Source organism: Protomyctophum parallelum (assembly GCF_964188405.1).
Source record: "Protomyctophum parallelum genome assembly, chromosome: 2".
Classification (NCBI taxonomy): Eukaryota; Metazoa; Chordata; class Actinopteri; order Myctophiformes; family Myctophidae; genus Protomyctophum; species Protomyctophum parallelum.
This window is the reverse complement of record NC_139699.1, coordinates 56,946,945-56,973,608: the sequence shown is the minus strand read 5'-3', so window position 1 is coordinate 56,973,608 and position 26,664 is coordinate 56,946,945. Positions and strand designations below refer to the sequence as shown.

The 26,664-nt window shown below is 41.2% G+C and overlaps 2 protein-coding genes across 4 annotated transcripts in view; one reads left to right on the top strand and one right to left on the bottom strand.

Moving 5' to 3' along the window:
* Nucleotides 1–12,869: 12,869 nt before the first annotated feature.
* On the top strand, nt 12,870–24,368 carry LOC310854928 (uncharacterized protein). Of its 2 annotated transcripts, XM_083759691.1 has the most exons (3): nt 12,870–13,026; nt 16,631–19,022; nt 22,034–24,368. In XM_083759691.1, exons 2-3 carry the CDS (start codon nt 18,927–18,929, stop codon nt 22,790–22,792), a joined length of 855 nt encoding a protein of 284 aa, XP_083615817.1. In that variant the 5' UTR covers nt 12,870–13,026; nt 16,631–18,926; the 3' UTR covers nt 22,793–24,368. The 2 variants fall into 2 exon arrangements, with proteins under 2 accessions (XP_083615817.1, XP_083615816.1); XM_083759690.1 differs by having other exon boundaries at nt 12,873–13,026; nt 16,631–24,368.
* Nucleotides 16,012–26,664, bottom strand: part of LOC310854935 (uncharacterized protein) — a 33,233-nt gene continuing 22,580 nt past the window's right edge. For both annotated transcript variants that reach the window (XM_083759700.1, XM_083759701.1), the window contains one exon: nt 16,012–16,335. In XM_083759700.1, the coding sequence (XP_083615826.1) occupies nt 16,289–16,335 (47 nt within the window). In that variant the 3' untranslated portion in view covers nt 16,012–16,288. The remainder of the gene's footprint in view (nt 16,336–26,664) is intronic.

The following is a 26,664-nucleotide window of genomic DNA, read 5'->3' as shown; positions in this document are numbered from 1 at the left end:
ATTTGTTGCAAGTGTATTTTTAGGCCTTAAAAGTCTGTTCTCAGCATGTTCAAATCCTATATACTTTACGTATTACTTCAGACCATTTTCCAAATGCTTTATTTTTTACATTAGAAAAAATAAATAGCCGATTTAACATTGAGGCTTACAGTAGGTGCCAACAAGTATTATTAGGTTCCCAAGTTGTATCGTTCTCAAATATGCCCCGGTGGTGGTCATGTGTGACAGCTCGCAGGTCACCTCCAGGTTCTGTCAAGGCCGTCTTGATCCTCAGCAGAGTGGGACCGTTCTAGGTGTGCCTCGTTCTACAGACTCGCTGCGTTGGAGGCACAGCACATCTTTCCCCCAACGGAGGCTTACAGTAGATGCTATGATGGCAGGCTCAGAGGTGTAGTAGTAGCTATGGCATGGGGGAGTCTGCCAAGGATCCCTCGCTGAACTCCTGGGCTCCACCGGATGTCTCACCGATCCATGAGGTCCGTAGGGTGCTTACATCACCCCGGGGTGTCAGCAGGTTCTCTTCAGATGTACTGAAGTACTTTGAGCCTACAGAGATGATTGTGACAGTAAGTACCGTCAGCCTAGGATCATTTGCAGCATTATGTTGAACATCTAATTCAGTAGTTCTAAAAGTGGGGTCCGGGGACCCAAAGGGGGTTCCAGGGGGGTCTCCAATAAAGATAACAAATTTGTTAATATAGCATAAAAATCTGTTCAACCACTAATACATTGGCTATTGACAATATCCGAATCTACAAGGTCGCAATACAACAACGCGTCACAATGTAGATTTCCCATTTCCAACAGAAATCTGGAAAAGGTGAAACATTTTGAATATTTTTTAAACATTTGAACAGCACAAATCTTGTACGGATGGAGGTACACAAATACTTTCAGATGGATGTCCGTGGCCAAATACATATTCATCAAGGATCCTTGACAAGAAAGGTTTGAGAACCACTCTTCTAATTCTATCAAAGACGATTTAGTTCTTTATGGATACTCACTCTTGGACTCGCTTCCCTTACCCAGGAAAGCCTGGCTGAAGTCTTAGTCGTATTCAGGATTAAGCACATAGCAACCTGTGCGCTTCCTGAATCTGAATGATTTGCATCTGTGAATCCAAGTTGCAAATCTTGTAAGTGTCTTATTTGCCCTTTCTGCTCTCTGTCCTAGGGTGTTCTCCTCTCTGTCTTGAGGAGGCAGTGGATCGCTGGTCTCACCGCCAAACATGACTGGAACTTTCTCCAAGAGGCACTGTGGTAACACACCTAAGAGCACAAAGGAGGTCATTGATTAGTTGATCAGCACATATTATCAAACTAAGTACTAACTGTTAGTAATCAAATGTGTTAGGGATGTATCATGTAAAAATGTCAAATATGCACTATAACTTTACTTTACCAAATGCTTCTGTTTCTATAGAATGAAAATGTGTTTTTGTGGGTAAACATATTCGTTCCAGTCCAGTACAGAGCCGCTGCCTGATGACTAAAAGTCTAATCTCTCCCCCTGGTGGAGGCAATTACTTTATTCTAAACAAATAACAGGTGATGAAGTATATATATAGGGATTTAAGTGGTTAACTGTCATAAATTTGAAATGAACTGTGGCGTCTTACCGAAGTCCTGAGCATTCTCTATGAAGCACTGAATGACTGCTCTCTGCAGCTTGAGGTGGGATTCCAAGTTCTCTGCAGTTCCCGCTCCAGATGGAAGGAGGTTAGGGGTCAAGACCACAGACAGGTTACTGCTGTCCATCTTGTTATCTGCACTCCTAGGGTAGAAACAAACGGCAATCACAATCACAGTACAATTACAATCGGAATCCTTGTATTTGGCGGTGCATTGATCACATAGTAGAAAACACATGAGCATAAATCTGGAAGTTGGTTGAAAAAGCTGGTGAACACACTTACCTCTTGGACACACTGTGGAGGAAGTCAAAAAGGTAGCGCAGCACGCTGATGTTTCTGTCAGGAAGTTTGCAAGACAGCAGCAGTGTGGCGGCGGTTCTGTCTGCCTCACTGGTCAGCTCCTGCGCCTTCAGAAAGGCATCATGCAGCTCGGTGGGCAGGATGGGTTCTGGCAGCTCTCTGAAGAACTGCTTCACCAGGCCGGCCACAATATGGGGATTTGCTGTGGACAGACACTCTTCCTTGCCCGCATCCAGCTGGACCTGAAGAAACAATGCAAAAGTTGTGTTTAGACTTCATTTATACTTACAGGCACTGTCAGTATGGGCTCTAACAATCATGACATCTTATTGTTGGCATTATAATTATTAATTATTGGTAAATAATTGTGATTAATGATTTAATTGTGTTTTTAGCATTAAACAATGGTACCCTACATATGAATACAAATTCATTTCTGTTTGCCTATTAGGCTTAAGCAATGACAGCAAAGTCAACTAGAGCCATTACTCACCCTGAGTGCTTTTTGTCTAGTAATGGAACCTGTTATTCTGAATAGGCCCTCTTTTTCAGTGTGCTCAAGCAGCATGGTACATGCACCCACCAGAAACCTGAGAAAGCAGAGACATGAAATGAAATTAGCAAAACAATTAAAAATAAACACCATTTGAACAGTAACATTTAACTGACATTTGCTGGTTTTCCACTGGACACTCACCTTGGCACATCCCCGTGGTCAGTATGATGACACTGTAGGCTCTTCAGTGGTGCTCCGAAAACCTTCACCTGAGAGAGGAAAAGTATAGTAAAGCAACATTTAAGATTTCACAAAACAAATGGACAATCTTGTGGTCATTTTTCATCAATTAGCGAGTAGAATTACAGGGCTAACAAATTAACCCTGGCTGCTAAAAACCCCAAAGATTTGCAAAAGATTAGATGATCCAATGCGGTGATCCAAGGATGAATTGAATGAATGAATCCATGGATGGTTATGCATTGGTAATGCACTGTGCACATGGCAGATGATAAATTCAGAGAGCTGGCCTGTTCTGACATCACAATGTTGTTAACCGATGTAAAAGCTCACACATGTCATGATGCAATGCCACACATTGTGAGCATGCATGTAGATCTGCTATTTTCTAAAAGATATTGAAACATTTTGAACAATTTGGAATAATTATACATTTCAAGTTCAACAACACAAATCTTGTATGGGGGTAGGCCTACTTCCTTGGCACAATATATGTTCAGATCCTAACCAACCCCAAATTATTGGCATTAAAATGTTTAGAAGAACCATAAGAACCACTGATTAAAACAGTGAAACAGCCATATGGATTAACTGTAACCGTTTACATTTAGCCTCAGGTGCATAATATTTGAACCAGTGCAGTTGGCTAAATTTTTACAATATCAGAGTTATGCTGAACACTATCTGACAACAACCGTTTGAAAGAGGCAGTAGCTAATTATGTCGACAAATATGACTGATATTTGTCCACAACGAGTGAAAGCGAAGAGTAAATATCAAACCTTGTCAACGAATGAGCGTGATTATGAAACCGAACCGAACCGCTCTAGGGATAGACCGTTGCCGTTAGGAACCTCACCCAAACGAAACGTAGCCTCGGTCCCAGGCTTACTTATCTGCGAAAAGAAGGTACGAAACGGGGCTTAACCGCTGCGGTGGGATCCATAATAACACCACGCGTCAACGACATTTAGCAGAGCAAACAAACATCAGGGAAAAGGCTCGAAACGTTGGCAACGTTTCGACGGTTAAACTTCATCATGATTCCCTGATGAAGGCTTAAGTGAAATACTGTGTGCAAAGAAACGTTGTACCGTCGAAAGCCTTCATCAGGGATGATTAACCGTCGAAACGTTGGATTCATTTCTGTCTTACCTGCTGTCCTAATACATATTGGCATTCTGGCTATTGGTGTGTGCGACCACTTCTTGTTTTTTCAATATCTCCTCTACGAGGAACAAAATGAAACATTCCAGTAAATAATGCGTTCTAGGTTTGTACACTCACCTTATTGCGCTTGTTGCTCCAGCATGTAGACATATTCCTTCCTTTTGCCGTTTTGCGGCAATCAGGCGTTATAATACCATAAGTGTTGAGCTGCTGCTCAGCTACAACACCACGGTCCAAAATACTCATACACATAACTGTAAGTATAGTATACAGGTCCTATACAGTAAGAGGTATGTAACCGTTAACCGAAAATAAGCTGTTTTGTAAGTAACTGTGCTCTGTCCTCTGTTCTGCGACTGCGTTGTCCAGTTGTCCAGTTGATGTGAGAGAGGTTTGCTGAAAATCAGTTGAAAGTACCAGTTACTAAATTAGTGCACACGGTGTGTACACGTGCACATCAACAAACGACGCTGCCATACGCCGGCTCACGACAATGGGCGGGGCCGGTTACTGCTGATTTGACTGACTGGCCAATCACAGAGGGCCGTGCTGTCGCGAAATCAGCCAACCAGATAACAGGTGTATATCAGATGACGTCGGATTATATTTTCAAAGTGCTCATCTCTTCATTCGCTTTCACTCACACACACACTGCCAAGGTTTTACCAACAACTGGACGTTTATTGAGAGGAGCCAACACAAGCGGACAGTTACTTCAAGTTCTACCAAACGAACGTTACGAAGAAGATGGAGACGGTATATGTAGACGTGTTTATTAATACAATAGTATGCACTGTCAACGGTCAACGATCGTAATAATGTTATTTCGTGACGGAATTGTTTACAGGCGGGTTTGTTTAATTTGAAACGTTAGCAGTAAATAGCCTAGTTTGTTTGCTCTGCTCTAAATGTCGTTGACGCGTGGTGTTATTATGGATCCCACCGCAGCGGTTAAGACCCGTTTCGTACCTTCTTTTCGCAGATAAGTAAGCCTGGGACCGAGGCTACGTTTTCGTTTGGATTGTGTGGGTGAGGTTCCGGGGCTATATGCTGCACGAAACGGCTAACGGTCTACCCTAGAGCGGTTCGGAGTGGTTCGGATTCATAATCACGCTCATTCGTTGACAAGGTTTGATATTTACTCTTCGCTTTCACTCGTTGTGGACAAATATCAGTCATATTTGTCGACATATTTGGCTACTGCCTCTTTCAAACGGTTGTTGTCAGATAGTGTTCAGCATAACTCTGATATTGTACAAATTTAGCCAACTGCACTGGTTCAAATATTATGCACCTGAGGCTAAATGTAAACGGTTACAGTTAATCCATATGGCTGTTTCACTGTTTTAATCAGTGGTTCTTATGGTTCTTCTAAACTTTTTTAATGCCAACGACCCCAGGTTTGGGTTTGGTTAGGATCTGAACATATATTGTGCCAAGGAAGTACCCCCATACAAGATTTGTGTTGTTGAACTTGAAATGTATAATTATTCCAAATTGTTCAAAATGTTTCAATAGTTTTTAGAAAATAAATAGCAGATCTACATGCATGCTCACAATGTGTGGCATTGCATCATGACATGTGTGATCTTTTACATCGGTTAACAACATTGTGATGTCAGAACAGGCCAGCTCCATATATGGAGATCTAGGGGTGATCAGGTGTGATCAATTGGCTAATTTGGGCCCTGTCCATAGCCTGGGCACTGGGGCACCAAACAGGTGTCAAAAGTCGATGGGGCGAACATTTCTTGAGTTACGTGGATTACAAACGTTCATACACACTTACAGAGACATTTATAGATGAACAGTTGATGTAAACTGTTACAATTGAACAACTTTAATGTAAATAACTAACTGTATAATTGTTCATCCATCCTCAACTGCCTATCTGGAGTCGGATTGAGGGGTCAACAGTTCCAGCAGAGAGTTCCAGACTTCCCATTCCTGGACAACACAAATTGCCTGCCGGCGAGTTGTGCGATATTAGTCTGGCTTATTAGCCAGGCTATAGGGAGACGACCAGAGGCATTCGTACTAGATGGCGATGCCTGAACCTTTTACACGCGAAGGAGCAGTGGCTCCTGGATATGTTTCATTTCTGAAATTCATTTTCAAATCAATTGTTTAAAAAAATGCAATGCCGTTCTAGTTCCTGCAGTTCAATGAATGAAGGAAATTTGCTTAATTTACTAATCTCTACATTTTCTCCCACAGGATTCTACAGATGACAACTTCACCTTGACTTCTACCTTGATCCAGGACCCCAACAACCGCAGGGTGGGGGTGGTTCTGAAGAGGGTTAGGACTGAGCTCTTTCGAGTAAGTACATCCTTCCTTACTACCAGTGGTGGAAACTAAAGTAACTAAGTTGATTTATTTATTTAAGTACAATTTTGATGTTTACTTTCCTTGAATATGTCAATTTTTCAATACTTTATAGTTTATACTATACACTCCACTACATCTCTCAGGCAACTCCACTACAATTTTTTGAAAACTTCAAACTTACTACTCTGTAGATTATTATTCAAAACATGCATTAACCACTTATAAGCCCTATTTTTTTACTGTGTCTATTAGAAAATAACCGATGAGATGCATTGTGAGCTTGTAGATCGGCTATTTTTGAAAGATTATTTGATAAAGAAAGCTTCCATGAGTTTATCTGTAGGAAGAAACGTTACAAAAAACACTATTATTAATATGAATTACTTCACTACTAACTACTTCAATTTCATGAATTTAGATTTATTGAAGGAAATTTGCTGAAGTTACAATTGTCTACATTTCCTCACACAGGACCTGGACCTAGACAACTGGACCTGGAAATGCATCGATGACCCCAAGAATTCCAGGGTGATACTGAAAGGGACAGTGAAGGCTTCACAGGGAGAAGCACCCAAAGACCCACAAGATACACAGGTGAGTTGGTTTCCGTGTCTGACAGACGATTCCGACACGGAAACTGACTCCCCTGTGTGTCCTCCACCAAGGCAGGTCACCCCCAGGAAGAGGGTCACCGTGGCCAAAAAGAAGCGAGGATCTGCTCAGTTCAAGTATGTATAGATACATCTTGGTCACTGGTTTTAATGGTTTTGTTACTTTAATTGATTCGTTTTGCTTGACCACAAATGTTTAGATAGTATGTTGTTTAGACATGCTAGGTTCATTGTTTACGTTGAATCTTAGTTTCTTTGAGGCACCACATTGTTCTCCCTGTGCTCTATTTATGTGACTTTGTTTATTGTCTGAGTTAATGCTTACTCTCCTTATTCCCATCTCACACTTTTTGCAGGAGCATGCAAGCCTTCCTCCAGAAGAGACTACAATCCCAGAGCAAGGGAAACAAGAGGAAACCACCACCCAAGGACTCAAAGGAAGACCAGGAGGAAAACCACGGTGAAATGCCAGTGCCACCACCAGCCAAACGCCTAAGAGTGAGTACAACTTTACTACATAGTATACAAGGAGTTAGGGGTCTATACTTGGCCGCTCCTAATTTCCCTCTGCACTAAACTCTTTGCTAAAAAGAACAGATCTACAAGTTCACAACACAGCATGTATTTTCTGCCCCAAACACTAGGGCTCATGTCAGTGGTTAAACTGCAAGCAGAGACATGAAACAGTGGAACAGTTGAATTTAAGTGATTAACCAATAACCAGTGATTTGTTATGCATGTACATTTGCCACCAATAACATTACAAATCACTACCTTTTCTCACACAGGAGGTCGAAGCTGACAGCCCCCCCAGGACGATGAGCACCATCCTCATCGATGCCCCCAGGGTGGTCCATAGGAAGGTGAGTTGGTTACCGGTTCTGAGTGAAGATAATGACATGGCAACATGGTCTCATTATAAAACATACAATTGATACTTAATCCATTATAATTATGTATTATATCTGCAAGGATACAACTCAAATGTTGAGTTGTAGTTATAAAATTAATGTTGAGATCATTTTGTGACTTACATTGTTGTAATACGTAATATACATTATGTTACTAATTAGTAACTACATGGCAAGATGTAACTTACTATGTACATTTGGTTATAATTAGCAAGATATGTATGTTGATTTTCACTAACATGTGTTTCTTCTCCATGTGCAGAGACAATCTTCTGCCTCCATCAGCACCAAGAGACCTGGACCAAGGCAAGGATGAAGGTTGACTGTCAACGTGTGCCAAGTAAGTAAATACCAGTACATCTTTACTAATAGAGAATTTAGCCACTTAATAAATACATCATAATACATTGTTTAGTTTAGTTAGACCATCCATCCATCTACAGTATGAAGAAGTTCTTTACTATTAAGAGGATCTGATGCTTGATCATCCAAGAGTTGAGCTAAACTAGGCTACGCTCCCATTCAACAAACCATTTATACTTAGTCGACCAAGGTGCCCCAGGCCTCCATACTAGGTCCTCCTTTTTCGCCCTACACTACATTTCTTTATCTACAAGCTCACAGCGCCTTGCATCGAGACTAGGGATGTTCCGATGAGACATTTTGGCCGATATCGATATCCAATATAATTAATTGCTGTTATGGCCGATAACCGATATTACCGATGTCGATATGATCTCATTCTGTATTCAAAGATTATAATAATATTGTCCATTCTGAAATGTAACAGGGTATCTGCATTCTGCACTGCAGGCTTAGGGAAGTCAGATTTAACTTAAATACCTTTATATTAAATATTGTGAGCTTGTAGATCTGTTCAAGCTGTTACTTTGGGTTTGTTTATCTGTAAAGACAGGCCGATTAATCAGACCGATTAATTACTCGGGCTGATTGATTAATCGAACCGATGCAGATGAATCTAAAAACAACTAAAATCGGCCGATACCGATGTGTTTACCGATGAATCTCTCATCACTAATCGAGACTCATTGTGAGCTTGTAGATCTGCTATTTGTGCTCTGCTATTTGTGCAGAAAGAATAGGGGCATTAGGGTTCACGTGGTTAAACTGCAAGACATAAAAATAAAGTCTATAAGAAACAATTATAAACAACAACAACAATGCAGGAGCAATTTCCTGCAATTAAATGTATCAAGTAAATGACCTAAAGTTACTTATCACTTATTTTTCTCACACAGGTCCCTGATCCATCCCAGCAAGACGACACACTCTCTCCTCCTCCCACCTCAATCTATCTCACCCATCACTCCCCCCCCCCCCCCTCTCTCTCTCTCTCTCTCTCTCTCTCTCTCTCTCTCTGTGTATACATAGTTATGCTTGTAAATAGTTGTTACTTTGAAATGATAGTATGCTACACTGACTATTATTTCTCTTTTGTTTAATAATCTGTAACAGTTGTAAATAATAGTGCAAATTTTTCTTACATTAATGGTTTAATTTTTTGTTATTTTGTATTTGTATTTTAAAGAGATTGTTGAGAAGTATGTTTCCTATTGTGTTATACATCAAACGTGCTTCATCCTATATGTTATATTTAAGTTTGATTTCATAATAATAAATAATATATTTGATTTGATAATCATATATCAAGCTTCATGTCTTTATTTTCTTCTTTTAGTTTAAATATAACTAAGCTATGAAAAACTCAGGCTTGAGGTTTGTACAAAACAACTGTAACCGTATTCCCATGATAGTGAAATAGTAGACTAGTGGATTAGAGTCTAATCCACTTCATTTGAAATTTCATTTGTAACATCTATATAGTCTAATCATTAGACTATATAGATGTTACAAATACAATTTCAAATGAAACTTTGAAGCTGAACTGTGAAGTTCAGGATTGATGTCAGTGTCAGCTACAACAGTGTACACTACGTCTTTGACACCTGAAGTAAATATTGAAGGAAAAAGCATTCACTCATTGTCATTTTGATTGAAGGAATTCAGTTTAGATGGTTTAGCAAAGGAAGAGATAGATTGTGAACAAACTCTTGGTCCACACAATGATACAGATGAGGAAAATCCAGTCCTGCATTGTGAATCACAATTGTATTAATTGGCAGCAGCTATGAACATACTGTATACAAGGAATGTCTGTGAGGTTGGTACATTACACTGAAAGCAACAGAAGCATTCAACCTGGGACCATCAGGGCTCCAAATCAAATGAGGGTGCCACTATAATAGGCAAATATAATATAATATAACGTACTAATGTAAATGTATAGGCAAATGTAATATAATAGATACAAATGTTAAGTTATATTCATTCAACTCTTCAATGTACATTTAAATACACACATTATTATATTTTACAAAAGCCAGATTATGTGCCTTTATTGTGAGCATAAAAGTACATGCTAACTTGACCAAAGAACCTGTACACATGGGATGTGTCACAGACTCACATTATATTACATTTTATTTCATGCAAGTAAATTTGACTACCGAATGTAGTTATTTACATCCACGACCAGGGGACACTACTGGGTATCTTATTTATATGGTACATTGTTCTATCACAATCATCAAGTGAAAGTGAATGCTAATGGTAAACTTGGACAAGAATACAGGATTATTATTAAATCGTGACTGACCTCAAAACTGACATTGCATACAGACAACATTAGAAAGACTAGCTGGTAATGTACTATTTTTCTTTTCAGTGAGTCTGGCTCTGATTGATAGATGAAAACTAACATAACTGCTTACTTAAAATGACTAAGTTACGGTTGCTGAGACCACAGACCTGTCAAAACATTCCCCTTTAGCAGGGCTAATCTTGATTCAGTGGAAATCTGTAATGCACTTTAAACAGTTCCAATGTCTTAATTTTTATCCCCTGCTTTCAAAATGACCAAAGACAGACATTTGACTTTGAGCTTTAATAGTCTAGAAATATTTATGATCAGCTCTCAGTTTCCCAAAAGCTTTCTCACAGAAAAGGATTGAACTCAACTTCCAGAGTTTAGCCCTGACAAACTGACATACTGTGCCTCTGTGTGTCATACTTTGCATCTAAACTAACCCAATAAGCCCTGGGAAACGCCCTAACCACGTGACTGTCAGTTTGCTAAATTATAATGATAAACCCTAAATTGTGTAAATAAGAATTGTAATTTTTGTGGACCTTTGCTCTCACACTTGCTTCCAATGTCCAAAGAAAGTTTGCTCAAGGCTCATTTTACTGACATGGAAGGATGAAAATAGAACATTGTAGAAAACAGAAATTGTATAACTGAAGTTTATTCTTATTTTGAAAGAAATGTATAAATTATAACAGTATTGGTTACTGTTGTAGTAATTCATTAAGTAAGTAATTGTTAAAAAACTAAAACTAAACGGTTATAGAAAACAATGAAAGTAAAATTAGGAAAATAAATGAAATAAAGTCACCCTGTGTTTGATTGTCTTATGAACACATCACGATTGTAACAGAGCATGCCAGCAATACTGCCTCATCAAAGTTGATGTTGAGTTTATATATTGTCAATTATTAGGCTACTTGCATGAGATGGCGGTGGAGTTCATTGCTTTAGCAGCAGACAGTTTGAGGGTCCAATGTTGTTAAGAGGTTTTGTCCATAGCTTTTTTTATTACTTTCCATTGGTTCAATATTTTCGAAGCAACACACAGACATAAAGGGTGTTAAAACAAAAATGTACAGGTGTTATCCGCGTTTGAAGCCACATATTCCAAGCAGGGTAAAAACTAAAAACAAGATCCACTATAAACAAAATAAGGTTAATATAAGTGAATATTGCAACCACCAACCGAAAGTGATAGATAGGCCCTACAGTATAAGTTGTCTCTTGGAGTGTCCACCCAGTTATAGCCTCGTCGACACTCATATCGAGGATGGCCCCTGAAGGTATAAATAGACAACACAATAGCTGCAAAAACATATAGAACTACACAGATGATCAGAAATATGAACACAGCACGGTCCAGGTTAAAAGGTAAGCACTTCTTCAGCTGGTTCACTTCAGAGAGATCGAACCCCGACTTCCCAGACTCATGGCGGACACTCTAACCACAAGGCCACTGAGCTGGTGACAAGACATAGATCCCATATTTTGCAAAATAGCCAAAAGATAAATTGTTGAGAACATAATTTGTATGACTATGTTGAGTGCCTTGAATATAATATTTGTGAAAATACATGTTAAAATCCAAACCATAATACTTTAATAATATTTCTGGGCCTGTTTATTGTCTATCGGGTCATACCAAAGACTTTAAAAATGAGACCCAATGCCTCACTGCTTGGCACTGAGTCAGCATCAGTCTATGGTTGGTCAGCATCAAGGGTTGGATTGGGGGTAAGTCCCTGCGACATACTAGCGTCATGTCCAGGGGGCGTACTTGTGCATCAAAGCTGCCTCACACTACAGAAACCTCATGACATCATGGCTCGGCAAGGCTTACTTATTGTCTATTGTGAAACATGGCTATGAAGTATATATATTTTTTAAATACAGTGTAGCCTACAGTTAAAGCCCAAATGTACATCTCATGCATACTTGTAATGCCTTATAGCTGCAACACACTTTGATGAAATGTCAGCAAATATAAAAAATAAAATCATCTTTTCTCGAGCAATGAGCATCAAAAGATACATTTATGGAACAGTCAGGTATCTAGTAGTTGACAGTACAGTTTCGCCCTATAATAATTTGATTCAACTGCCGTAGTCATGTCGTAGTCAATGCCGTAGTCATCTCCATCTATTGCAGCAGGATAGGTTGGGTTAAGTTGGGTTAAAGGTAAGGGTGATTTCTGCAAAGGCTGTACCTTTGTATAGCAATAATGCAGGGTAAAGTGATGGAGGAACTAAGACTACTAGCTGCAACTGTAACAGTACAGTATTCATGCAGTTTTTATTTTGTTGGATAAATGCATGAAAGCAAACTTCAAAAATGATATCTTCCTGTAGAGGTTGCAACAAGGTATAGAGGAAGTAGATCTCTCTCTTTCTCTCTCGCGGTCTCTCAGGTGACCTGGAAACTCCCTTTATGTGTGAACCTGTCATAGTTCCAGAGCGCTGTCGCAGTGGAAACATGAAGTGAAGGCAGCAGGGGTTTTTATTTTTGGAGTGGTCATGGACACCGCAGTGCCCGCTCCCCAAGGCAGGCTCAGCTGGTTCACTTCAGGATGAGACGGCCCCTGTGACATACTGTCTCTGAGCTGGGATTAACAAGCAGAAAGCAGCTTCCCCTCCCTCCATCAACACCACTCTGTCACAACAAAGGTAAACACAATCAAACTCACTGTCTGTTTTGGCACATGCCGGCTGGCCTGTTGTTCTGGATCCATTGGCATGGCGCTGATGATGAGTGCTCTGCAAAATGTGCAGAGGAATGTTACATAGGAAAAGCATGATCTGACATCTTTAAAGCATGATCCATTTCAGTGTGCATGCATGTGGACAGTGCATTACAGCTGCAACGGGCATTTCTGCACAATATTTAGCAATGAGGGATGCATTTATGAAGGAATCGCATTTTCAACAACCCTCCTTTGGTGAATGTCTGTAGTTATTTGCGACTAGAGTATTTGGCTGAGAATGTGAAAACAGAGTTGGTTGACGTCAACAATCCCCTGAGACTCTGGGGTGATGTCAGATCTTGTCAGATCTTCAGATGGATGGATGGATTTATGGATGAATGAAAAGATCCTGTATATAGGCTACACTAGATTATATTGAGCCCTTGTACAGTATAGCAGCATATTGATTATTCAGTTTATTTACGTTACCCATGTAACAATATCAATATGTTATATGTTTGTACTTACACTCTTAATGTGAACCAACTAGACCGATGGCTTTATATTTCATGGGGGAAATAGGGTAGACTTCTACATTCACATGAGTCATGTGCCACATGACTTTATATTGTGTTTGAGTGAATCAACTTATTGGTGAATTAACAGCTTGTTCTCCATGTTGATCAACTATAGCTAGAATTAGCTGAGGTCATTGACACATCTTTATTGCAACGCTAATCTTACCCTTTCCTCTTTTGAGCTGCTCCGGTGGAAGTGGCCCAGATACCTTGGTGCCTTAAAAGGGTGACCTCTCATATGTCGAGGCTGGCTGTCTTTAGTCTCTGTAGTCATAAAAGTGCTGTTTAATGATCTCCATTGTCCTTGAGTGTTACGACAAAGACCTCCGCTTTGCATCGAAATGTTAGTCGTTGCACCTGATGAATAACATCAAACATGTGCTCCTGTTCCTTTTTGGGACCCTGGTGGCCTGGTCTACAATCTTCTCCTTCTGAGAGATCTGCATGGGCACAATATAAAGTGCAAGATAATTTGTGATGGGTCGTTTTGTTATTGAAGCCAAGACTTTCTTTATGACAGCCATCTATAAGCTGCTCCCCTTGTACAGCTCACATCTAAAGTGCATCTCAAAGTCACTAGCAGCTGAACTAGAATAACTTTGTGCCCCTCTGGTCACAGGTCTCCACCAGGGCAGGTCAGGTTGTGGCCTCCTGGTGGTGCTACAATAGACCAATGTGAAAGGACATTTCTTCTTACGCCTTGGATGGCAATTGGATGATTTGAGCCATTTTGTTCCAAAAATGTGTTTTGCAAAAATCCACCTGTTGGTGGCGCTATAACAGGCCAATATGAAAAGGGTGGGAAATATTCCTCAGCCTAGTATACAGGAAAGTCTGTGAAATATTTCACGTAACTTGCACGCTGTGTTCATGATTTGAGGCTTTTTGTTCAAAACGGGCCAATCCTGCAAATTTTGAAAGCCAATGCTAGCCAATTAGGATGAAATATGAAATATCGGACAGATCAGTCTTGAACACATGATTATAGAGATACTGTGCAACGATTTGTGGGATTTTTGCATAGAATCTGGAGGAGTAATATCAAAAAATTTGTTTTACAAAAGTCGGCCTCCTGGTGGCGCTATAACAGGCCGTTCTGGAAAATTTGTGGCAGAGGTTCATCGTTGGCATCCAGGGAGTGTGTTGTGCAAGATTTGGCATCAACCGGGTTAGCGGTGCCGGAGATTTGCTGTACACAGACGGACACACACTCACACATGGACACACAGACACGGAGTGCAAAACATGCTCTCTCCACGCCAGGCCTGGTGGAGACAACACAGTTGCTGCTGTCACACTCAAACGCAAATGTCACTTGTCGTGCCTGGTGTAAATGCAATATAGCAACCCTTTTGCCCTGACTCGGGCGACACTTATTTTTATCGCATCCAGCACAGAGCGAGGTTGATTGACTGCCCAGACTGGGCAGGTCTTAACTGCAACAAGCAGGTGTTTGGTGTCATGATCCGTTTTCTCCTAGTCTAAAATTAGACCTTGTCGCACTACAGCGTCTCTCCACAGAGAGAAAGAGATAATACACATGAAGAGAAAGCTTATTAAGAGAAGGGAAACAATTAATCTCATATGGTGATGTGAACACACACACTGGATCAGTGGGTTCCCAAACATTTTAGTCTGTCCAAATGAGAAATGAGATGCCTGCATCACATCAAAGGCAGATCTACAAGCTCACAAGGCATTGTGTTGCGCCGCGTTGTGAGCTTGTAGATCGTCTATTTTCACTACTTCTTAAACATTTTGTTGTTCATAATTTATGGTATTTCTTTGATTTATTCATGAAATTACTGAAGTCATGAATAATGTAACTTTTTTGGGAATGTTATTTGAAAATATTTTGAAATAATTCAAAAACTAAATGTAGGAAACAAAATAATAATGAACCCTGCAGTGCACTAATGGAAACGATTTCAATTGTACAAATCATTTTCAATGTAGATTAATTACATTATTTTGCATGACTAAAATGTGCTTTGACATAATCTCACTTCACATGCCCTTCATACATGCAGTCAAATAAAAAATTATAACGTTTATTTCCATCTCCAATTCAGAAGAAAAAACTAAAGAAAAAAACAACTTGTATAGCCTACTTTTCTATTTTGGGCTGTGGTGTTTCACAAAGCTACTGTATACGACATCTTTAAGGTCTCACCAAGATCAAGGTTTTGAAACCTGCTAATGAGCCCATTACATAGCCATGAGAGCCTTTCTAAAGCTGGCACATGGTTAGGTTTCCCAGAGCCATTAGTGTCTGTCAGTTAAATAAAGGATATGGGCATTAGGCAGCTGTGAGGGTTAGTGAAAGTGAACACAGTCTAAGCATACGCAATTGTATTTGTAACCATTGTACTATGAAATTATCAAACACATCCCTTTCATTAACTTTTATTATAGTAAAAGGAGATGATACAACAAAATAACATATTAAAAGGAGACAAGAAATTAGAAAATTAACAGTTTTTGGTCCAACATTTACACAGAGTAGTACATACAGTCTACGACGCTATGTGTTGAGTTATTCTGCAATGATTATGAACATTAACAGTATTTGCATATAGAGAAAATAACTATAGTCTACACAACAGTCTACACTTAGCCAGTGAATGTTGTGAAGCAATGAAGATATCCTGCCGTTATCCAAGTTTTTCAAGGATCCAATGTGTCGTTCACAATATCTTCATGGAACTGTCCTGCTGTAAAGCAAAAGAGCTCATGTCAATATTTTCATAGAATTTAAATGACCCATACAGAAAGTAAACATAACATAACAACATACTATACACACACATACTATACACACACACATAAGATAGATTGCCAGTAACCGTATTTAAGAGGTTTTCAACTATTGGAGAAAAATCTTGCAATGTACGATATCAAACACAAATGTAGGAAAAGAATAATATATATATATATATATATATATATCTTATCGGTTAAACATGAACAGGAGTACACTAATGAGATTTCTCTCTCTGTGTCTTTCAGGGTCTCGAGATGCTGATGGAAGTGGGCTACGTTAATGGCTTGGAGGATGACAATCCTGAGCAATACCCTCCTCCATTACTGCCCAAACCGGGTAAAGACAATGCCAGGCTACAGAAGCTCAAGAAGAAGAGATCTAAGAAAAAAGGCCCCATTCAGACGCCGATCCCCTTTCGCTCCTGCTTGTCCCCCGTTAACGAAGCGAGCACAGACCTTGAGCACAGCGATCAGTCCACTCCGCGATCCATGACGCCTGAAACAATCTATGTGGGTGACGATGCTTCAGACTCCGGTCTCCCATTTGCTCCCTGCTACAGCCACCGGTCGTCTCCCTTCCTTCACCTCCGGAGCAGCCCCCTCAGCCAGACCGGAAGCTTCCCCCTGCAGTCTTACACACTGCCCAACAATATATACGAAGACCAGGTGGCTCCACTCTACGAGTGCTCCTCGTTTTTATTCGACGAGGCAATGCCAATGATGATGCCACCACCAGCGGTGTTGCGTCCATCTCCATTGTATTCAGCCACAACACCTCCTTGTGGGTCTGTCGTACTCAAAGCGCCTCTGGTCCCACAACCTGTGCCACAGTCCAGCCCTAAAATATCAACTCACAGCCTGAAGCTGTCTCCAGCTGCCCCCAATGGAGGTTCAGGCATGGCTCTTTCCTCATCTACCCCCAGTGGTGGCACAAGCCTGGCACTTCCTCAAGTCGCCGCCAACCTTCCGCCGGTTCCTGTCCTGCTATCGATTTCAGTACCTCAAAGACAACCCGTTATTACCAGCCAGAGGCAGACATACTCTGACATAAAGGACAAGACCAGGAGCCAAATGTCGTTGACCAGCTTGCATGCTAGTGATGGCGGTTCCCTCGCCAGCCAGATGGCCCCTGCGATGGTCAGGTCAGACATATCACTGGTCCATGCAGTCCAAGAGAAAAGGTTTGATTCTCCTCAGACAAAGATCTACACATCCAAGGCCACGTTTTATGAGCTCTCCAGACCCCCTTCGATTCAGGACTTAACAGGACTGAATGCGTCATACCAGGGAATATCATTATCTACCATTCACCGAGAAAAGAATGCTGTAACCATGTTGAAATCTGAAACCTTTTCCCCACATAAGGTCCCTGTGTCCAAGACCCCTTCAGGGAGACCTAAGACACCCTCCTGGACGCCCTCCCGGGCGTCCACACCAGTCATTGAAATATCAAAACCAAACCCACTTTTATTTGCTGCGAGTCCTGCTTTCACTTCAACCCAAAATCTGCAGCCTGCTGCTGTAAACAAGGAATCATACAATTCACCAATGCATACTACCAGTATGAGTAAGCCTCCCACTGCAGTGCCAGAACTGAAACAGACTGGATTCAATGACACGATCCTCAACAAGGTTTCCCAGGACCGAACAAGTCATTACAACGAAAGAAACAGAGTTTCAAGTTCAGGAATCGTTAGTGTAAAAATTGCACAAACAGAAGCCACACAGCAGGCCATCTCAGTTTCAGAGGGAGCTGTAGATTCACAAGTGACTCCATTAATGCCCCCAACGATGCAAAACATGGGTTCCAATCTACCTTCCATACCAGTTATTTTAGCACAGAGTCACCCACCATGCTCTCCTATGCTTGATAGAGCTGTACATTCACAAATTACTCCATTAATGCCCCCTACGATGCAAAACATGTGTTCCTATCCCCCTTCCATACCGATTATTTTAGCACCGAGTCACCCACCATGCTCTCCTATGCTTGAGGGAGCTGTACATTCACAAATTACTCCATTAATTCACCCTACGATGCAAAACATGGGTTCCAATCCCCCTACTATACCGCTTATTTTAGCACCGAGTCACCCACCATGCTCTCCTATGCTTGGGGCACGGCAATCTTTAACATCACTACTGGGATCTCAGCTGTCATTAGGGTTCTCAAAACAAAAAGTGCGGTCATATTATGGACTAACACCTGCCGAATATGTTGCCTACGGTGGGATTAGGACTATGTCAAATTGTTACAGTCCTGCAGGCTCCAAGGCTAATGAACAGACTTCAACCAATGTGCAGTCTGATGTTGCGCTAGATGGATCTTCTGTCCCAAACGCTCAAGTGACCACATCCAAAACCCTTAATGGACACAAATCTGAAACGTCTTCAGTGGTCACAAGAGACTCTGAATCTCCAAAGGAAGAGACTGCTGAGTGTTTGAAGATCAAGTCGGAAGCGGCCGCATCTGAAGCACCCTGTAATGGAATACAAATGAATAATATGCCTATAGTGGACATAGCAAAACCTGAACTTGCTTATGGTTTGGCACAGAAAACTATGCAACAACCCACAGGCGATGTATCCGCACCAAAAGCCTCATATTCAGAGGCTCCAATACCAATACGTAAAGCAGGTGAGGTACACACACAAGGTGCGGCACCATATCAGATAGCAGAATCATCAAATATAACTCCCCCTTGCCTGAATGATAGCACTAGTCTGCCAAACTCTCCAACTCTCCCAGGGACGTTAGATATCCAGAATAGTGCAAAGGCAATAGATGTAAGAATACAGAATACTGTCAATGTGGAGAAATCATCCAAAATTATTAGCCCTCAAACTGTTCAACATAATAATTTCAACACTATAAATGCCCCACCACAACCCTTACCAGTTGATTCAACTCACCAACCTGTACGAGGTTATCAAACTCCCAGTGAGCTTACTCCAGCAGACAACGTCCTACATGTTCAGTGTGACGCCACGCCATTTAATGAGCCTAAACACCTCCCAAACCCTGCAGTAGAACATCCACCCATGAAACCAATAGATCCCACCATTGTTATCCTGAACCGATTGTTCCAACAGCACCCCAAGACTGCAGGTCTAGAGGATGCACTAAACAGCAAGGCAGTAGATGTTGCTAGTGTTCTACCCAGTGAGACAAACAACGAGAGCGGTTTGCTCTGCACGTCTTCTAATGTAGGCAACGCACATACCGAACCCCAGTTCTCAGATGTATGTTTTAATCCACAAAGCAACTCCATGGTGAGATCCATCCTCATAGCTCAGCATTCCCCTACCGATGTGGGTGCTGTATTCACAACAAAGCAAAAGACAGACTTTGCGCAACAAAGAAAACCAGCCTTAAAGACTATAACTCACATACAGTCTCCAACAGAAAATAAAATCCCCAGCAAATATTTGCCTGGACCAGATTTTCTCATCGTGCCATCTCAGACGACGAGCATGTCAAATGCATTGGCTGTAAATTATATCTCACCAGACATGCCTTGCATACAGTCCCCACTCCTCAGTCAACCTTTTACGGTAACCCAATTGCCCAATATTACAGACGTCAAATTTCCTTTAGAGATGGAGGTACTCGAGCCCAAAACCGACAGTGGAGAAATTCAGCCACGTACGCCAATAATAGGAACCATATCCGCAAAGCCTACTGCTGAAACTATACCATTTAAAGTGCCTTTACAGTCCGGTCAAGCAAACATGACAACTAGGCCCCTCAGTAACACTGTGAATGAAACCAAAGTAGATGGCCAGGGGGTGCTTAAAAATGAACTACAAGAACAACATGCCACAGGAAATGCAGGTCTGTTGCCAATTAAAACTCCTCCCAGTACACCCATTATATCAGAAAACATTTACAGCAAACCAACTGTTGAACTAGGATCCAATCCATCAAATGAAAACACACCTCTGCTGAACATGCTCGGCAGTCAACCCAAACTGTCAGACAAAACCGCCATAGGAATGGCAAGTACAGAGAACTCTGCCATAGAGACCATCTCACCTGGACAGCCAGGAAGTGCAGAGAAACTTAAATTGAACAGTGAAAAACCGCAGCTTAACAAAGGCAGTTTAAGCAGCAAACAGCTTCACACTATTGCACCCACTGACACCCTGCACCTTATCAACAAGGCTGTTGTAGAAACTGCATCCACTGTAGTATTTAACACACAAACGGGAATGAGCAGCAAAACTGCCATTGAAACGATTCCGCTCGGTAAACCTATCATCCCGTCGAGCTCTACCATGAGGTATGTAACACCACAAAGTTCGCCATTCACGTCAGCTGCAACGTTTGCCCCTGGTAGCTGTACCAGTCCAACGAGACCCATGTCAAACTGCAGAACAGAGGCGAAACCACTCATCGGCCCACTTGTCGAGCACAACAGTTGTAGAACACCCGAGCCTAAAGTGTCATGTACAACCACCATAAACGAGCAGTTCTGTTTTTCCCAGTCTGCTGTAGACATTAGACCTTCACTAAAGCATCCATTAGAAGCTAAGCACTTTGTGAAGCCTGTGGTTGACAAAATAACTTCCCCTGCCCCGGGTTATGTTCCAGCTACCACTTGTAGTATCCAGACACAACCCACTTCACTGCCAAGCCAAATCACTACATCTGCAGTCAATGATCATACCTCTGCCAACGGATTGGCAAACCCTCATGTCGACATGAGACACGTCACTCACTCTGTAATAGAGACAAAAGACTCGTTAATAGAGACAAAAGACTTGTTAATATTTAATGTACAAGCAGCAAACACGCAGCCCCTCACACATCCTACTCTGAATAACCCCAGGAGCGATTTAGGCCCTCCTGGACAAGCCAGAGATCTGGCAAGTCCTACTACTACTACACAAAAACTAGGTCCTCCTGGGCAAGCCAGAGCCCTGGCAAGTCCTACTACTACACTAAAACTAGGTCCTCCTGGGCAAGCCAGAGCCCTGGCAAGTCCTACTAGTACACAAAAACACTATGTTATACCTGTGCCTAGGAGGAGAGACTCACCTTTCCTACGGTCTCCGGAGCCTATGGCTCGTAACTATCCTGTAACGGAGACTAAACCCTCTACAGTTGCTATAAAAAACAGAGATCTCGTTAACTCGCCCCCCAAATCTCTTCCAACTAATATGCCAGCCGCTACTGTCCAACCTCCTCCAGTGCCAACTGCAAAGAGCATTTCTTGTCGAAAAACAGATACCAGCATGAAAGAATCCTTAACTAAAACCACTACAATCCCAACTAATAGTCTTGCTTTAGATGTAGATCACCCCCAGAAACAGATTATACCTTCCCCATCATCACCCCTCATGGAAGGAAAACCTTCCTCACAGATTGTAGAATCCAAAGCTGTAAAAATGCAGACTTCTCCTATGCAGACTGACCTACCTGCTATTGAAAATAAAACTTCTATGACACCAATAATAGAAACTAAAGACTCCGTAAAGCCTTCCCCTGATCCTGCCCAGTCTAACACACATATTAACGCTCAGAGCCTTACTGAGCCAGCATTAGAACCTGTAACCCCAGCAAACCCAGCAACAAATACTGACATGCAAGCGTCCATAACCAAAGCCGCTGTGACTGATTCTACCACTCCTGCCTCTTTGCCGCAGGCCTCGGTCTCAGTCAAAGATCCATCTACAAACAGAGGAATGTCACTGCCATCTCAGCCAAAAAGTGGACTAAAAGTGAAGGACGTTCTGAAGACCAAATCTACAGCTGCCCTGACGGAAGCCCCTCCAGACACGACCTCTATGAAGTCAGTGACATCACCTGCATCTTCAACTGCTGACAAGAACGTCGCGGCCTCCGAATCCAAAGCGGCGCAGAAACCGAAAGGCCTCAAGGCCAAGCTTAGCGGATGGACGAGACTCAAAAAACACTGTGTGGTGGAGCCAGACGAGCCGATGTTTCCAGGACAAGAGAGCCAACCTCAGGCAGATTCCGGTGGAACCATGGTGCAAGCTGTTAATGATGTGGTGCCAGAAGCTCAGTCTGCTGGCCGGGAGGTGCACGATCAAAAGGCCAACCCCATAGCGATGAAGATGTGGGACGCCATGCTCTTTCAGATGTTCTCCACCAAGGATAAAATTATGCAGCAGATCAAAGGTGACAAAAAGGATCCAGACCAAAAGAAGGCATCGAAAGACACCCAGGTGGAGGTCCCATCCTTTGTGAATCGGCTTCCAATTCTGCTGTACAGCCCCCGCTTTGATGCAAGGAAGCTGAAAGAGGCGGCAGAGAAGCCCCTGACTAAAATAGCCTCTGTGTTTGAAAGAGGGCTGCTGAATCGCAAATCCCAGGAGGACGAACGAAAGGACTTTAACAGAAAGGCAAAGGGATTTGGTGCATTGAAGATGCCAGAAGCTTGACTTGTTTTGACGTCGCTAGGACGCTATATGCATGTCTTGAGTATTTACTGGTAATATGTGATTGATTTTTCTCCTGTAAGAAGCTATGCGAGATATGTGTCTCCACAGATCTGTGAGGAATAGAAGAGACATTTTTAGAGAGTAAAAGAGACCGAGGCTGAGAATCTGGTCTCACTAAGAAAGCATAATGATATTGCAGGTGTCTGTATGGAATAGCTCAATTTAATATTAGCAAAATATGTACAACACCAGAATCAAAGTAAGAATCACACCAACAGAGGCATGTAATAGAAATGTATGTGCGATTAATAAAGGTACAGCATATATATTTAAAAAAAAACCTTAAAAGCACAGTAGGCTATGTACACAGTCAGACATAAAGCTAGATTATGGTCATCTGAAAATAATGAGTGATTGAGCTACTCATTCATTTTAGTACTGTAACTCATTCAACTTTTTACTGATACTGCATTATTTATTCTTTGTTAGAAAATGGTAACAAACAATTCATTTGTTTCTTTACTAAATATATTTTCATAGAAATATTTTTTCATAGAAATATTTTTTCATAGAATATATATTTATAATTTTACTCAAGATACATGCTAGAGCATGAATCTTCACAATATTTGGGTTGATCTTTCTTTCTTGTAAATCGTTTTGTCTGAATGCATGTAGATATTCATTTCAATGTGACGTTGAGATCACTTCATTTGTCAGGCTACATTTATTTTTTTCTATTTTTTCTAAAAAGATGCTTGCTTTTAGTGCCAACTGCTGGAAGGGTAACCCTTTGTTGTAATCTGTGTGATGAATAGGGCTTTTACATTCCTGGAATAAGGGCAGAAGGACAGAGGTCAATGTGCAGAAATGTAGAGGGGACAGAAGATGGTGATGGTGAGTGCAAGAACAGAGCGATATGGCATGGGAGTTATGTGGAGTTACTGTATGTGGAATCTGGTCCAGGGAGGGAAAGTTTGCTCTAAAAAAGGAACCAGCCATTTTATTTCCTTATTGACCAGACCAACTTTCTGACTAGATCTCTGAAATAAAAGAGGACCTAAACTCAAACTGTACCAATAATGGTTGGATAGTCGATACTATTCAAAGTGGCTGATAGAGTGTAACTAATGATCAGTAGATTTGTCATTAACTTATAAGTTCACTCATTACAACAGTCAAGACGGTTACTGGTAGATATTTCCCACCCTGGTCCTGAATGACATGGAATAGTTTTGATAATCGTATGGCCGAAGAACTGAATGATAAAAGAAGGCTCAGAATGACCCCCTGAATGGTGAGATTGTTTGAAAAGTGAAGAGAAGAATGTAATTTAGTAGGTGGTCTCCATTATTTCATGGCTTATAAGGTTTATTGTACTGCTACAGCAGTTATGAGCATATTTTTTTTATACTTTTGTTTGTTTATTTCTGAGATGATGTTTAGAGTGGTCATTGTAACCAGATACCAATAATTACTTATAAGGAATTATTGCATCCGTGTTTGGGTTTAAAAAAAAAAATACATGTGACCATTGTGTGATTGTTACGATTGCATAAAGTTGAACGGAAAGCCACATGTCTCACTTGTCATTATTTGTGTATGAATTATTTAATCTAGCTACCATAATCACTTGCTCAAGACCTGTCATATCAGTCTATTTAACCCATTCTATACGGGAACCCATTTTGGTGTCAGCATCATGTTATGCTTTAGCTATTGAAAAATAGCAGATCTACAAGCTCGTAGCGCGCCACCGAGTGGCGCGCTACGAGCTTGTAGGTCTGCTATTTTTTTTTTAATCAAAGAGCGACTGACATAGAAGACATTTTTAGAATCTGATCTCAGGTCAAAATGAAAACTGTCAGGATGTAGAAGACATTTTTAAAATCTGATCTCAGGTCAGAATGGGTTAAGAGAGGTTCTAGTCTTGTGTGTGACATAGTATAGTGTGACATTTCTGATGGTCACTCACAACTCAAGGCCTGAAAATAATTAAAGCGGGATGCATACTCCAGTTTTTGAGGGGCGCCAGCCCCTCCCACACAGGGTTAATGTTTGTCTTTAGTTCAAAGTTTGTGTTGTAAACGCCATTGACAATGAAGGGACATTTTACGTCATAATGTGTCATTTACGTCATATTGTCCCTTTATTGTTAATGGCGTTTAATGTTTTAATGTTTGTTTTACATCACCATTACATCACCTAATCAACATGAGATAGACTTTAATATATTAGCGCCCCTCACTTCACACGGGTGTGATTTTTAGGTGATAACGAGTATGTGTGAGCCTTAACGGCAGTCCATACTGTCTCCGACCACCGAACTTTTCGTCGGAAAGATCAGTCTTTAATTTGTTCTCCGAAGTAGAATTCGGCGAGTCACAACATCTGGGAGTGCAGCTTTCAGAACAAAAATTCGGAGGAATGCGTTTCAGAAGTTGCGAGTGACGTCATGTTGTAGTTGTACCGGAGCTTTCCGACTAAAAGGTCGATGGTCGGACAGTATGGACTGCCCTTTAACGCTACTGAACAATATGTGCTCATGTCAGACATCCATCAGTCAGTTTCAGATAGAATATACAATGTACTCCTTCTACTAAAGCAGGGGTGAGCAACTTTGATGACTGTATTTCCACAGTCACTCCAGAGGGTCACATTGCATATAACTGTCAAAATCGTCAAATATAGCAAAAATAGCCGATCTACAAGCTCAAAATGCATCGCGACGCGTTTTGAGCTTGTAGATCAGCTTTTTTTTGTTGCCATTTTTAAATTGGAGTTAACTTTTCAAAATGCCTTTCAAATGCCTTTAATTACAGTTATGTTAACTTTATGAACTAAGTACAAATACATTGTACATAAAAAAAAGACAATAACATTCTAATACTACTCATTAAGCTAACTGAATTAATTAAAAGCGGGTCATGTTTGGAATTGTAACAGCTGAAATCAATACTATATCAATACTGTGATATTAACTTGAGGGCCACATTAAGTGAAGGTGGGGGCCGCATGTGGCTCCCGGGCCGCCAGTTGCCCATGTACAGTATGACCTAAAGCAACAATGTCACATGTCTTCATTCCCCAAACATCTCCCAAGACTGATATCCCACGGTATGGAACATTGTGTTCTGATCGATTAGATTTCCCATCTGGTTGTATTTATATTTAACCTATGGATGGATGTCAACACTCCCTACCTTCCCTGTAAATCTTGGCCCCTGAGGTGGCTGTCCCTTATTTCTATTATAGAAAGTGGCAACCATATTTGCTGCGTTCAAGTACATTTTATGCTATTAATTCAGATATGTCAGTGTAGCGGAGAGGAAACCAAGGGCAAAGAGAGTGGAGAGACCTGCGAGACACACCAGTGGTTGGATTAGGTCCTCACACACTATCTGAGCCCCAGCATTTAGCAACAATAAGAGAGGTTATAGTCAGCCTCACACACTATCTGAGCCACCAGGAACCCCCAGCATTAAGCAACACTAAGAGAGGTTATAGTCAGCAAAATATTTGAATTCACTCAATGTCTGACTTTTTATTTTTTTAATGCTATGCTTTATTACACAATGTCAGTGTAGATAAGACACTGGAAGTGCAAAGAGAGAGACGAGTGAGACAAGATAGGGGACAGCTTCAAACCCCAGGCATCACACTCACTGGCTGAACCACCAAATTATAGGCCTACTATAATGTATAAACGTACATAAAATAACGTTAACATTTTTCTTGCATGCCATCCCTGATTGAATTAATATATGTGGAGCCATGTCTCTTTGTGAGTGTGCGTGCGTGCGTGCACGTCTCTGTGGTAATTTGTTTGCAGGATAGAAAGACGGGAAACAGGGACAGATATTTCGCGAGTC

What these genes read in the sequence shown, in the direction of transcription:
- LOC310854928 (XM_083759690.1), top strand. Translation starts at nt 16,640, where the DNA reads ATGCTGATGGAAGTGGGCTACGTTAATGGCTTGGAGGATGACAATCCT.